A 15,602-nucleotide genomic window follows, 5' to 3' on the forward strand; every position below is an offset into this window, starting at 1 on the left:
CAATGACTTGTGAAAAGAAAATATGCAAATGTGTGCCACTTTTTTTTGCGTGCCCGGGCCGATTTTAATCCCAATCCAACCCTGACCCTGCCCGATAGGGACCCATCTCAGCACCTGCTTTGCACAGGGCCTGGCACACTTAAATCCCTGCCCTTACAACCAACATCTGGCTGAAGCACAATGCGTACTTTGCATGTTTTCCCATGGAGGGCACTTTGAGGGACATTGGGTCTTGTGACAGACATTCTAACAGATCCTGTGAGTGCACTCAGTGGGATATAGTGTTTCAGTTCCTATGTCCATGTCCCACTCACTCAGTGTCCCTCCGTCCCGTTTGCCTTATGTGCTAGTTCCGTCTCTTTGGCGTATCATTGTAAGTGGCCGGCTGTCCCAGAGTATGTCTCCGTGTTCCAGAGTCCGTGTGGAGTCGCACTCACTTCCTTCCTGTCTTTCTCTTCCTCGCCCTTTCTCTGTCTTCCTTGTTCTCCCCTTCTCTCTTTCTCTCGGTTCCTAATTTACAGTTTCAGGCCTTTACGTCATCGCTCTTATCTCTTGGCTACACATGTTTCTGAAGAGGCCATTCCTAACATATCTAAGGGTGCTTTCGGTTCTGAAAGGGGTCCCACTTTGTGCTTTTTGTGAGGAGAGGTGGTAGTGTGAACAGATGGAGGCACGTGTTGTGCCTCACGGCCACACAGTTAGCTTCTGTTTCCACTAACTCACAACGGAGCTTTTTGGTGCCTCTTTGCTTACTTTTTGTGGCCTAACATATGTATTTTTTTAAATTATTTTTTTATCTGCGTCCCTTATCTTTGCTTAACACTACCCGCGAGACCACCAGCCCAGGAAAGATTAAACATCCCCACCTTCACGGCTGCAGCCGGGCCTTCTTGCGCACCCTCGAAAGATGACGTTACACATTCTTTCACGCAACCTTCCTCACCAGTGCAGGGAACGAGGGGCATCCATTCGAAGCCCCGATCGGGCAGCCGGTATTGAGCAGGTTCCGGGTAGACGACCCAGTAAAATATGCTGAATTTGTCTCAGTTCGATTCGCTTACACCGAACACATTCAGCGGGGCCGCATGGGGCCTGCTCTCCATTCCAAGAAGCAACATGCAGGCGTTGAAGAGAAGTCATTATTTTCACTTCCGTTTGTCCGAAGCAAATTCCTGTTTAAGGTCCTTCAGCCCTCTTCTATGCTCGCGTATCATCTTGGCTGGGAGCTATCTAGGGCCTAACACTTAGGGTGCCAATGTAAAGGATGGAGACCAAGGCACACAGCTTGTTACCAGGGCACATATCCCAAAACAAGCATTTGCAATGCAATGGGTCTCGCATTTATGCAAGTTTGTGCTTTTGGCATTGTAAATGACAATGCCTTTTGTTTATGTTTTGTTTTTAAAAAAATAAATAAAAGACATTGTCATTTACAATGGCAATAGCTTCAACTCGCGTAAATGAGAGACCTATTGCATTGCAAATGCTTGTTTCATCCCAGCTACTTGGCGCTGCCCGCATGGGAATTCCTACGTGGTGAATGACAATTCTGTCCAGAACTGCCCATTCTTTCCTGACTTCAGTGACCTCTCATGGCCTCCACTTTTACCCTTACTTTATCAGTACCACAGAATCAGTACTTTGAGGTTATTTTTTGCCCAACTATTCTTCTGGGGGACAGTTCCATGGACACAACACAGTCAGTAAATCAAGGCCATTACACTACAATTCTTTGCTCGTAGGCTGGACCACTGGAATAACACAATATTGTGGCCGCTGCGTTCTCGGAGTATCTACATATTTTCCACACTTGCTTTTAGCTCAGATGGATCAAAGCTCAGCTTCATTTTAGCTCAGATGGATCAAAACAGGCTTTAAAAAAACACCAGCCGTGGTTCCCCGGGGGGACAGACGCTTTGCAAAGATTAACTGTCACCACTTCGTTGCTGACGGCTGTATTCGGGTGTTAGAGTGCTGCTAATAAGGAGAGCCAAACACACAAGATGATGGACGGAATGTTGCACAATGGCAAAACATTCACCCCCAGTCCCAGATCTGGGTTTAATCCATCGTTATTTTGCTCACCAAGCCACCCCAGTTCAGACATGGCCATATGCAAATCAGTCTTGACCCTGTGCCTCATGGGAACAGTCCAGCCCGAACTGCCAAGCCATGTCTTCCCTGGACCGGAATCAAGCATCCTAGGACCGCTTTCTGGCTATCAGCCGTCTTCAGCCAGGATAGCTTTTTTTAAACATTTTTTTTTTTTATTCTTTATATACCAGTGATGGGTATTCTAGATAGGGTATCTCCTCCTCTCCATATTGCGATGTGTCGGCCACAAGGATTTAATCCAAGATAGGAGAGGAAAGAGAAAACCCCTCTAGACTTAGCTGTTTGCTATGTCCACTCCATACCCTTTAAACTGGAAGACCCTCGGTTGGGTTGGAGACCAAGCAAGACCAAGTGCCAACAGTACCCAGGTGAAATCATAGGAATACTCTCATCTCTTCCGCCAAGCCACTAGGGCTGCCCATATCTTATCTAGGCTAGAGCTATCGCATGCTATATAGAAGCCAAGATAGCTTGACTCCAGTGGCTTAGTGAGCACGGGACCCACGTCTTGGAATACCCTTCCCACATAGGGTGATCAGCAAAACACTGCTGAGGAGGCAGACATCTGGTTCAGCACCAAAGTGTCCAAGGAGGTATCTGCGGGGGACTCCCAAAGGGTGGTCAGAGTTCCCAACAGAAGAAAGAGAGGCAAACATAAAAAGTTGGGGTGGGCGGAACTATGGAGTTGTACTTTGCGGACTTCAGCGGAGTGACATAAAACTTATTGGATTCCGCAGAGTTCCTTCCACACCTAGGAATACGTTTTGCCACTGCCTGGTTAAGATGTGTGTATCACAGTTCTCTGTAGTACTTAACAAGACACCTCCTGCCCTTTATATCGTATCTGTATTGTACATTCCGCTGTTGTGCACATGGGCTGTCCGAGGAAGCTGTTGGCAGTGAGGTGTGTGTGGGTCGTGTAGCAACCAGGTTTGTGCGACTCTCGTATCATTTCTTCATTGCTCTGGAATGTGGGTGAAGGAGGGGTGGAAGGGGGGTGGGAACTGAGGGTTCCGGTCCTTGTTCCAGATGCAAGTCCTGAGTGGGGTTCTAATTTTTGCAGTACACATGAAGTGATCTGGAAGGGAGTGACTGCAAACTATATGAACCTCTGGACTATTAAGACTCACACCGTTTTAAAGGGGATATGTACCGCATCAGGCATTTTCAAATACAATATGTTAATTGTCATTAGTGATAAAGTGGGGTCAGCTGCTGAAGGCACTCCTTGGTGCATATCAGTTAATTTACCCCCCACCACCTCCCCCCCACCCTCCCAGCCTTCTGTTTAGATGCGCCTCCGGCTCTCACTGCTGCTGGCAGCGCCCACTGGCCACATGGCACGTCTGCTAGCAGTGCCACCCGGGAGCCATCCACTGGTCACAACAGCATATTATCAGCACCTCCTGGTCTGCAATCACCTAAAGGAAGCCTGGAGAATGGTTTAAGGATGTCCACTACCCCAGGCACTTTTGTGAATTGACGTCCATGATACCAGAAATACCCTACTGCAGCACTGCTGTCATGCTGTTGCTGACCGTACCTGTGTGGATGCTCTCAACCAACCCAAACAGTACCAAGATATTGAGACCGCCCCATGAAACTTCTTTTACAAATGAAGCAGAGCTGAATGGTGACTGGCTTGACGAGCACACCACCTCCATGCCCCTGCACTGACTTTCATTATTTACTGTTAAATTTGACCATGCTGTTTTGTGGTGATCCAACATGCAGCCGAGATGCTAGTTACTTGTACTGACACTAAAAATCTAGGGCCCCCTGGCAATAACTGCAGTTTAGTATTTTCCATAAATCGTCTGTGCTTGATGGTATACTACTATAATATTAAGAAATGCATATCAAATAATAAATATTAGCCAATAAATATTGTAGCCAGAATATAGACTAGGAAAATATTGCGAAGGCATGCATAGATAGGTATGTATATATTAACTTCCCTCAACACCACATGTATGCACCTTGACACATATATAGCTCATTAACACCAGAAGGCATCAAGACACACACTGGGGATTTGAATTAATTTATGTGAAACTGCAGAGTGAAAAACAGACTAATTTCAAATAAGGGAATTAATTAGCTCCTGTTTGACCATGTTTCCTACTGGACTTGTTTGTGGATATTATGAGCTGGCCACCCTTTCGTGTGCACCCGCTGACATACTTTTGGAGTTAAGAAGAGGAGATCATACCTAACCAATATATATACTTACCTCTGTGATATTTGGGGAGTCGATATTCTGACTACAATATTCTCACAGATAGTTTTGTGCTTGATATTGTGATATACAACCATTTCATGGACTTACACTCCATTGTTTACGTTTGTGTGAATTACCCCATGCTTTGTTTTTGTTTCAGGAAGGAAAATGCCTTTACGTTGTCCTATTGATGGCCGTCTTTTGGTGCACAGAAGCCTTGCCTCTGGCAGTGACTGCTTTGCTTCCAATCATCTTATTTCCTTTCATGGGAATTCTGCCTTCCAACAAAGTGTGCCCGCAGTACTTTTTAGACACCAACTTCCTATTTTTAAGTGGTCTGATAATGGCGGCTGTCGTTGAAGAGTGGAACTTGCATCGCAGAATCGCTTTAAAGGTTTTAATGATTGTGGGAGTGCAGCCAGCAAGGTAATCATACTATTTATTTAACCTTTGCCATTGTTATTGTGTTGTGTTATTGCTGTGCTGGATTGAACACATCCTTCCCATCTCTCTTTATTGGTACAATACCCCAGTGCTTAATTTGAGCTGGTAGTTTCTGGTGTTCGGCACCAGCAATTAATTGTCAACACTGGCACATATGACAGACTGCCACATGGTGGCGCTGTTTGTCCAATTTAGAGATGAGCACAACAAAACATTAAAAATTACTAATACCGGACACCCAATCCCTTATTAAATCGTTGGGGACCTGGAATAGTCTGAATTGTGATACTTGTAGTTGTGTGATGGTCAGTAGTTGTGTTGATACTATCAATGGCAGTGCTGGCATGGCCAATGGGTGGTGAAAGCTGCAGGGACTTCCTGATAGTGGCGCTAGCCCTTATTATTATTTTTTTTTATACAAATTAAGCACTGCAAGAACCAGTTTTCAGGCAGTTAAACATAAGTTCCTCACTTCAGGGAAATATTTATTTTTAATTTCCAAATGATGTATGACACAATTTTCAGAATTGGAGTTTCCCACTTCTGCCAGCAAAATATTCCCTCAGAAACCTCCATGGCCTGCAAAAATAGGCCTATTGGGAAGTTTAATTGCAAATGAAAAGGGAACTGACAAAGACACCTGAGGCAACAGGTAATTCCTGTGTGAACCCCACAAGTCATTACGTGACTTGGGAAATGTAGGAATCTCCTTTTCCTTACTCTCCATCATTAAATATTAAGTCCTTGCCAGTTTTAGCTTATTGTGGAGACTTCAATATAATTGGTATCCAGCATAAGTTGGGCAGTGCGCGAGACACTGACCTTCCATTAATGTCCAACCAGTAGGCTGACTCTCTACTGGTCCTGCGTCTTTTCTGATTTAAGGTAAACGTGCAATCCTGCCAGGATAATTTAAGTGGACAGCTGCATTGCATTCTCAAAGTAAAATATGAGTGAGCCGAAGCAACAAAACAACACATCTTGAACATCTTGCACTTGGGCCTTTGCACCGTGGTTAAAATGAAAATACTTGAGTGGGCTGTGTACCACTGTAAACTATAAAAAAGAATACTGGAACATCCAAAAGGCTAGCCTCTGTGGTGCCCCGAAGAAAATGGGCTGCTGCACTGCAAACATTTTTACCCTAAAAGTGCAACAACCCAGTACTTTCTAAAAGAAGCTAAAGAGAGCACAGAGTATATGACACACAAAAAAACGGAGGTTTCGGGATTATTTTTTATGCATTGTGGGTGGAATTTCGTTGAGGAGAAATTGGCATAGAAAAAGGCTTTGTGAAAGAGTGTAGGAGTTGAAGGAGGAACTTTCTACTCCGATCAATAATGCGACGAGGGAGGAGATGAGGTTAGCATGCCTAGATATGTCTGAAGTGAGTAGTTTCTTCTATTAACAAAAGGCATTCACGGTCAGACATCAGTGCCCGAAGACACCTATATAAACTGCATGAAAGAAATTCAAAATACCAATTTGCGTTAGATATACACTGAGGTATTCGAACATTTGTGCTCTCAAAAATGCATATATCGGTGTCAGTTTGGCACAGCAGATTGTTAGATGCCTCAAACAATTAGTGAGATGATCATTGTTCTACCACTAATAATACCTTAAATATGAAGCATTAGGGGAATGCTGAAACCTTCCCACAACAAAAATGTAACGTTCATCCAATTATCTGAATATGGCAGGAAAGAGTATCTTCGGCGCCTAATTTTCCCAGGTGTGTGAGGAGCCCATCCCTTCATTGAATTCTGTATCTTGTAGTGCTGGTTTTATAACTGGGTTAAATGAATATAAATTCTGGAATGCGAAGAAATAGCCTGACCTAGATAAATTACTCCGCTGTGGACCTTTGGAACTTGAGAAGGATGGTATGTACCAGAGGAGAATGATGCAGCATTGAAATGGACAGAGAAAGTAATTGATCAACTATTTAATCGTCCTGCTCCAGGACCTTAGTAATTATTTGCACTGAATGCTGATGCCACTGACAGTGATGCTGAGTGGTTATGTAAAAATAAAGAGAGCAGAAGGGGCAACATGTGCAGTGATGTGATCTCTCACTGCAAACCATGTCTGTAGTAGGTACACAAAATGTAGGCCCTGCAGTACTTATCTGAATGGAACTACTGTACCAAGATGAAGCACAGGTCACCTTGCCAAAAATACATAGCATGCCACTGAAGGCTGCTGATTTGTAGGTGTGGCACGTGACCAGTAGCCTGTAAATGTTAGCAACTGCCCTTCAAGGTTGTATAACCTCTCTGTTGGGCACAGTAGATTTAGTTGGACAAAACCCATGGGAATTAAATCCCTTCCCAGGTCTTCATTCAGGTTCCTTACAACACTTCTTCCCGCCTAATTCTCCCATTGCAGATTTCGCTATGATCTCAAACTCCAACTCCATCCTGTAACTTTTAAAGCTGGACATTCACCACTCCCACTCCAGCCAATCACAGCATGTCAACCTCACAAACATAAACAACTTACCTGTTAACTGTTCGCACTGCCATTACTCTAAATGAAAACACTAAAACGAACCACACCAAGCCTGTTCAAGTAATCTCTATATTATTTTGCATAGTATATATCTACTCTCTTCCTTTCCTACTCCACCAAACTCTCAGTATACCCACCCCATTTTGAGTCGAGCGGGCCGCCTGGTTTACGCCCATGGGACAATGTACTCAGGTGGTGTAAACCTTCCTCTGGTGGCTCGATGGAGTGGGGACAACGGATGAACCACATAACACAGTCCAGCCTATTTAGGTTGGAGGAAGTTGTGGTTTTTTTAATGTCCGTCACCGCCATTCAAAGTCTGAATGAAAATGAATGCATTGTGAAATGCACCCTGAACAGTACATGTTTTATTAAAGTAATTATATAAAACAAATCCATAAAAATCAATAAAAAATCATCTGGACCGGGTGCTTTGACTTTTCCTCAATAGATTAATTGGTTTAGTAATGTATTCCCAAAAGCTATCCATTTTCCATAAATGAACATCAATATCCTTCCCATTTTGTGGTTGTATTGAAGCACAATGTTCCACAATGCTCTTATGTTGCGGTATTAGTTCAGGAGTGTATAAAGTAATATCAAACTGGGCAGATTTATTTATCATATCCTTATTTTTAAATGTAGAGATTTTATCTTTATTCAAAATATATTCCACCTTAGTAGGTTTTTTTTTCATTTTAAAAATGTTTGCCAAAATTCACAAGCTTCATTCTGACCACAATAGTATTTAGCATTGGGCAGAAGATTAGTAGAAGCGTTTTCTGTTTTTTAATGTTGACCATAATATTATACAATTTTCTATTTCACTTTCTTCTTTTATTTGACATGCATATGATGATGAAATCCCGAGCTGCTGCTTAGGAGTGCCAAGCCATTTGAAAAGAAATATTACTAGTAGAGTTAAGATTGAAGAATGCTACAGCAAATCTCCTAAATATGCTAGTGAATGAGTCACCCATTAATAGAGCATTGTTAAATCTGCATCTTCTGTTTGCATTCACATACATAAGGAATTTAAATCAAAACTGATAGGGGCACAATCGGATATTAGAATCTTACCTATTTCAGCATTGATTAAAGTTTGTAATATATTTACATACAAATATCTGATCAATTCTGGAGTGAGAATGTTGGACTGGGGAGAAAAAGGTATACTGCCTTAAAGTTAACAATCTCTATGTCTGAAATATCATCCTCTGAAACATTGTCTATTCATTTTACTTGGGATAAAAGTACATTTGGAATACCGGTCCAGAAAAGGATCAGATATGTGGTTGAAGGCTCCAGCAAGTATTAAAATGTCATCAGAATATCCGATTAACTTTTGAGATATCTTACACCAAAAGGAGTTGCCAATTTGGGTTAGAACACATACATTAAAAATATTAAAAGCAACATTTTTGATAAATGACTTATTCCCTCATCATCACTGTCTTGGGATATAAGTTGAAGATCAAGATGTTTATCACATACATTGATCATGCCATTTCTTTTTTACTGAATATGGAGAGGAAAAAACAAAGCCCCAGCACCTTTTAGGCTTCAATATTTATTTTTCAACAAGATGTGTCCCTAGCAGTAATGCAATGTTTGCTTTAAGACTGGCATGATAGTAAAACCCTTTGTCTGTTAAGCAGAGATCCTAATCTCCTGACATTCCATGAAACTACTCTAAGTACTATACTGAAAAAATAAGTTAAAACCAAGAAAGCTACACTACAAAGAAATGACACAGAATAAACCTCGAAACAAAAACCTATGCACCATAAATGTGTGAAATTGGCAAAGAACGCTAAGTAGAATTATGTTAGATTTGAAAGTTAGAGGTTCGGAAAATGAATGCAAAAGGCAGATAGAAAAGAATAGAGAATGAAAGATAAAGAGGAGCCGTAAACACAAGACGAAAAGTTACATGCCTACAAACTAAAAAGGTTGTGGGTGGTGAGCCAACAGGATAAAGATGACACCTCTGTACTCGAAGGCGGATCAGGATATGACCATGTATGAGGGAACATAAAGGCACAGCGACAAAGGTTGAAACTGAAATCACCTCAAAGAATAAATGAGAAAATAAACATTTGCATCTGTATGCATGAAAATAAAATTCATACATCTATCAAAAAATAGCTTTCAGCTAATGATAATCTTCAGAAGTATTTTTGTCTTCCACTTTACAGTAATCCAGAATTTTCCTCAGTTTGGTAGGATTTTTATTTGATGTTGTCTTTTGTTTATATGTAACTTTGAAAAGGCATTAACCCCTTCCATGCTCGTGACGGAACCATTCCGTCATGAGTCACGGTTGGGCTGTGCTGATGACGGAATGGTTCCGTCACGGCCACGCCCGTGGTTGGAATGTTCAGCACAGGGCTGGAATTCCTACCGCACGCACGCGGTTAATGAAAAAGACCTAATCTTCCTATAAGAGCTCTAAGTTCTGGTCACATTTGTAAAAAAAGGCTTCGTCTGTGAACAGAAGCCTTTGGAATATTGTGAGAGAAAAATAAGTTATGACCAGACAATGAAACTTTCTTATTTGAATTTGCAGCCATAATGACTTTGAGTACAACACAGTTTTCTAGAAAAAGGATGATAACAACTCTGGGTCTGTCAGATGAAAAAGCAAAATGTGGTTTCTTCGCCAATCTATGTACTCCTTGCATATTTAAAGAAAATTATGATAGCAAGTCTACCAGCTTAGGCATAAGGGCTTTAAAAAATAATGGAATAGATCACACCCTTCTGATTCTTCTGGCAGGTCATACTTTCTAAGAATAATCCTCCTGTTGTCATTTTCCAAATCTTGCATTAGAGTCCTTTGGTCACTCACCCATTGTTCAACGTCAGTCATTCTTTTTTCCAAGTGAGCCCATTAGTGATCCAGTTTTTGTAATCCCTTATTAGTTTCTTCAATACATGGTTGCAAAGCTCTGTTCTCTTCCAAAGTAATTCCATTAATATGGAGGAAGGTGGTAAGAATATTTAAGGAGGATAATTTTGGGCCACTTATTTGTAGAGTCCTTACGGTTTGGTGACACTTTAGTATAAGGGATCTGGAAGCATTTGCCACTTGAACCAATTTTTGTAACGATAATGGGGATTTGGAATTTTAATTGACAGTTTGAGGTTCTACCATAGTTTCAAGACCAGATTTTTCTAAGTTAAAAGTATTTTTAGATGATTAAAAAGAACAAGTAGTGTAAGTCAGTCTCAATTTTCTTGTTTTGCCCATCCAGAAATCTGCCTGATAAAATATTAATAGATCTCAAAATAAGTGGAACCACTCGCTGCGTAAGGAGACATTTTAGCTAGGACAAAAATAATCCTATAAGTAATATCTAGAAACTCGTTTGTATTGAAAGCTCTCACTTAGCTTGGATCATACATAAGTATAAAGGTATTTGTCAGTGAGCAAACTAGAGAGTATATTCCTTCATATTATGAAAGGATACCTGAAGTTGTAGCTGAAAATGAAGAGGATTTCACATTTCTAATTCTCTAAACTTGCTGCTACAACAGATTAAAAAAAATGAAGCTCAGAAAAGGTATGCTTTTTTTTTACATTGCACTAGTATACACCTAAATAAAATGTTAGGTTGCCATCTGTGAAGTCAATGGTTGTAACAAATATGTGAGGTGTGTCCTCTTTCAACAAGCCAAAAGGCTCTCCTGGAGCTGGGTATTACATTCAACTCCATTTCATTACTCATGTGTTTTTGTTACCCTACATTCATTACAATGTGTGAGATATGGCACGTCCAACGCTGGAGATGTATGTCCTGCCCTTGATCTTTAATCTACAGCTTGTTAAAATTATGATTTTCACTATGGCTGTAATGCCTTTGCAGCACATTAAAAAAGTAATGTCTCTGAAAGCAAAGCCAGATATATAGTCGACACGCTCTGCCTGCTAAATAACATGAAATGGCTGCTGCGACCTGAGAAGACAGCTGCTTTCTGTATCCATATTAATATGGTTGGGGGAAATGGGTGGCGGGTGGGGATGGATGTCCTGCAGATCCCCACCGCCATGCGGGCGATGGCGATCCGCCCGAGATCCTAATGACCCCCTTAGTTTCAGTTTCCGAGAACAGCATTGAAGAAAAGGATGACTTGCATGATGTTATCTTGTGGGTTTGTCATTTAGAATATAGTTTCACTACTGTCATTGCAGAATTCCTTCCCAGCCCTCATGGAGCTGAATCAGCGGGCAACCGTCTTTTATCTGTGTTAAGCCATGCCCCTCCTATCATTTTAATTATAATGAAGTACCTCAGGCCTATCTAAAATGAATGCCATTTCTGCACCACATAAGCTATTGTCCTAAAACATACAACACTTGGTGATATAAATACAACCTGTGCTCTTAATTGATGCAATATTTACATCCACAAAATTTCCTTTAGTATTGAGTTAACTTATTCAGTCTTCTCATAATAACAGACTGTGTTGGGTGACTTACAGACTCCCTTGTGGTTCAGCCAGTGTCAGTAAGAACCATCACTATAATCTAAGAACCCTCTTCAAAACCCATACTGTCACACTAAATAACATTTCATTAAATGAATTCATTTTGCTAGCAGCTAATGATGTCCATCATTTATCATGCCTACCACATTTCACATAATTATACGTTCATTTTGCCCATTCAGTGGTAATTTCGCTACATTGGTAATTCAGTAATGTCAGTTTATTCTTATTTCTAATGGTTTAAGTGAATTTCAGTTCCACTCTTTTGCCATTAAATGTGTTACTGCTGCAGGTCTTACCGTACCTTTTTTGGTCCTATCTAAAAAACAGTATACATGCCCTGAGGTTAAATTTTTTCAGTTGTAATAACATTTTCTCTTTAGTAAATCTGAGTTCTTGATGAATTTTACTTCTGTGGGTCTGTTCAATTAACCCCTTCGATGCTGCTGATGGAACGGTTCCATCATGCACGTCGGTTGAGCTGTGCGGATGACGGAACCGTTCCGTCATGACTCCGCCCGCGCAAGGCGGAGTCAGCATGGGTGGGGAATTAGCGCCGCAGCGATGCGGATAATGTAGTTTAGCCAATTTTACCAAGAGAAATGCGTTCTATGAGCTCCCTTCCCTTTGCCAGTATATACAAATCAAACAACTGGATTCATTGTATTTACATGAGCCAAAGAGAAATGTTTAAATATTCAAGCAAAGATTGCTGATAGAAATTACTATGGGTAAAGTTTGTGTCAAAGAGACACTAACAGGTCGATACTAGAAACCAAAACCCACTCTGGCAACAAAATGTAAAAACGTCCCATGCACCAGCAAGTCACTATTGGACCATTGTCAATGGGACTGTCGTGGCTGGGTCTCATCAAGGTCTAAAAGCAGCCCGTCCTGTAGGTCATTGGGAAAATGCCAGAATAGCAGAATCGTCTGAAAACCACTGTATGCCAAATATTAACCATATCTAACAAAATGCAAGAGAATAGCTTATAATAAAGACTCTGTTCATCAAGCTAATGCTACTGAACATAACCAAAAATAAACAAAATCATCAAATAAAATAGTTTGTAGGTCAGGTCATGTAATGCAGTCTGCCCTATGGGATCTTGACATTTCATTGTCCTCTGTGTGCAAAGCAAAAAATGGCACTTTAGAAGGTGCATAAACAGTCCCTGTGTTTTAGGAGTGTTGCTGCATTGAAAATAAAAAGATTCCTAATTTACAAGATGGAATGTAACATTCCAATGAGCAAATGTTGGCTAGACCCCTTATTGTCCATTGCAGAACAGTCACTGGGGAAGTACTCCTCTCTATGACAGAGAAGTCTGTGAGTTTAGGGTTGTCTTAGGATTCTTCTGTGCCCTCCTTCCTGATGGAGATTCAGGGTGGGGGCTGAGCCAGTGAATATAATTTGTTTGGTAGTGAGGCACATCATCCACCAGAGTCCTACAAGATGTTGCACTGGCACAGCAAACAGCTGAGTTTGGAGCAGTGCTGTAATATTTGTAAGTGCACCGAGAACTCTGTCCAATGAGCCCTTACAGTGGGATAGAAAAGAGTATGTCCTCATGAAGACCAGGACATGTAACTGCACAGGGTCTGTAGCATTTCCTATGCCCATTTTCACTGTGCAGACAAACGAGCACCAACATAAACAAAATATGTGCAGTGGCTCTCCCTTCGTGGTTCAAATCACATAAAGTGCCATGTGTTTATTTACACTTTTTCCTCTGTAGTTTGGATATGGGCACACAAAACTACATGCCATGTAATCCATTCTGTCACACTGTCAGCACTTAGGAGTAAGTAATACATATTCTGAAAAGATAAAGAACTTAACTAAAATAAAATGTGAGTCAAAGTGTGACGTGAAATAGATGAAACTAAAACAATAAAAGCAACAGAGGCTACATGACTGTAGAGAAGATAACCATTTGAGTTCAGGAAACCTAATACGGTCTCCTTTTTTGGCAAGACTACAGGAGCTTTGTTAAAGAGAAGAGGATAGGAATAGGAATTCAGCTTTTAGAAAGTCTTCTCCACAACTTTCATGAGGTAACACTGGACTCAAGATAAATTTAACATTGCACAATCTGTTCTCCAGTGTTTGTGAGAAATTACTGTTCTAATCCCTGCGAAGACAAACCTAAATGAATAATGTTTGTAAAACCATTCGGGCCCAGGGACTTGCTGGAGTTCCAATCTAATCTGAGTACTCCACAACAGTCTGAATGTGTGGTCAAAACTATTACAAGTATTATTTAAATCCTCTCGTAAATCTATTCAGATTTCCCTAATTTTATAGGGATCTATTCTGAAAATCCACGTAAAAGGGCTATAAACTGACCCAGGCAACTACAGATGAAAGCCTTACTACAATGAGAGGTAAATTGTCTAGATACCCTTAATAAAGCATTACAAAACACTTACAGCCTCCTTTAATTGACCTTCACAGGGGTATGTGGAATTCCCTACAAGGAATGGGAATAAATGCATGCCACAGATTAATGAATTTATTGGTTTACAGCAATGATGTACACTAGCAACTTTGACACTGTATGCTGCAGAACCCCTAAGTAGCTTGTTGGGAACCTGCCTCTTTTCCCCTGAAGTTAGGTGATCTCGAGGGCCACATACTTATAAATGTGTGTGATTTCATCTTGTTCGACCTCACTCCAGTTTGTCTACAGAGAAATTACAATCAGAAGTTATTATTTGATAATGCAAATGGTTTGCGGGGGTAGCCCGCTATAAGCAGTTAAAGAGTAGAAATATTTGAGCAATATGTTTTTGTCTACCCTGCCATAGAAGCTCCACGAAAAGGAACTAGCATGCCTTGATAATGTTAACCCCAATGAGACTACTATAATATTTTTGAAAGCTTGGAAAACAAGATGACATGGTAACCAATCATTCTCTTGGTCCTCTTCTAAGGCTGTGACTATGTACCATCAGCACTTCAAACAAGATGCAGTTGTATGAACTGTGTAAAGCTTACTTATCAGTCTGACCCAGAATATCACTGGAAGCTATCAAGTTGGAGTTAGAATTGTGGAGCTTTTTCCCGAAAGTTTCTGCACACATAGTTTAATAGTACCTTGCTACAGTTGGCCCACACATCAAAAGGTTCTTTATGTAGCTTACTGCATTTGGAATTAGACTGCAAAAGAAGAACGCTTCAATTCATTACTTCCCTGATGCATGAGCAAAGCAAGTAGAAATTAACAGACCAACAAATGAGGTTCACTTAGTCTGTAAAATAGGACAGTAAAGTTTACAGCAATACATCAGAGCTATCAACAGGACTTTACTAAATATTTATTCATTTCGAAGGCAGTCAAGCAGAAGGTGATGGGGTGGTTGTATGTAATGTGGAGGTGCCAAACCTTGCCCTTCACATATGTTGACTAAGCAATACAAACTATGAAGATATTTTCAATGGGTATATATAATGGGAAGTGTAGATTTACTATTCTTTATGCTATACTTACATTGACAATATGTTGGCAGTCAGTATTGTTGGATTGATACAAGTATAGGTTGATGTAAACACTTGGATATTATAGCATAACACCATCAGTCTCTGAACATAAACCTTGGGTAAAACATGAATACAATGACTGCGTATTCTCTATATGTTACCAAGGGATTCACAGCAATGTGCTTGTTCTCGTACTCTTTCGAGGATTGAAGGCCCCACAAAAAGTGCTTGAAATCCATAGAGGAACCACACAAGGTGCACTTTATACCCTTGACGAACTGTAAATACATTATATCATCTTTTTATGTATGTAAACATTTTCTTGGTATTAAT

At 40.7% G+C, this 15,602-nt stretch overlaps 1 protein-coding gene across 1 annotated transcript in view; it reads left to right on the forward strand.

The window, feature by feature from the left end:
• SLC13A3 (solute carrier family 13 member 3) overlaps positions 1-15,602 on the forward strand; it is a 348,426-nt gene that overhangs the window by 47,571 nt on the left and 285,253 nt on the right. Inside the window, exon 2 of the mRNA XM_086932535.1 lies at positions 4,497-4,762. Coding sequence (XP_086788661.1) covers positions 4,497-4,762 — 266 coding nt within the window. The remainder of the gene's footprint in view (positions 1-4,496; positions 4,763-15,602) is intronic.

Source organism: Lissotriton vulgaris, chromosome 7, assembly GCF_964263255.1.
Source record: "Lissotriton vulgaris chromosome 7, aLisVul1.2, whole genome shotgun sequence".
Lineage (NCBI taxonomy): Eukaryota > Metazoa > Chordata > Amphibia > Caudata > Salamandridae > Lissotriton > Lissotriton vulgaris.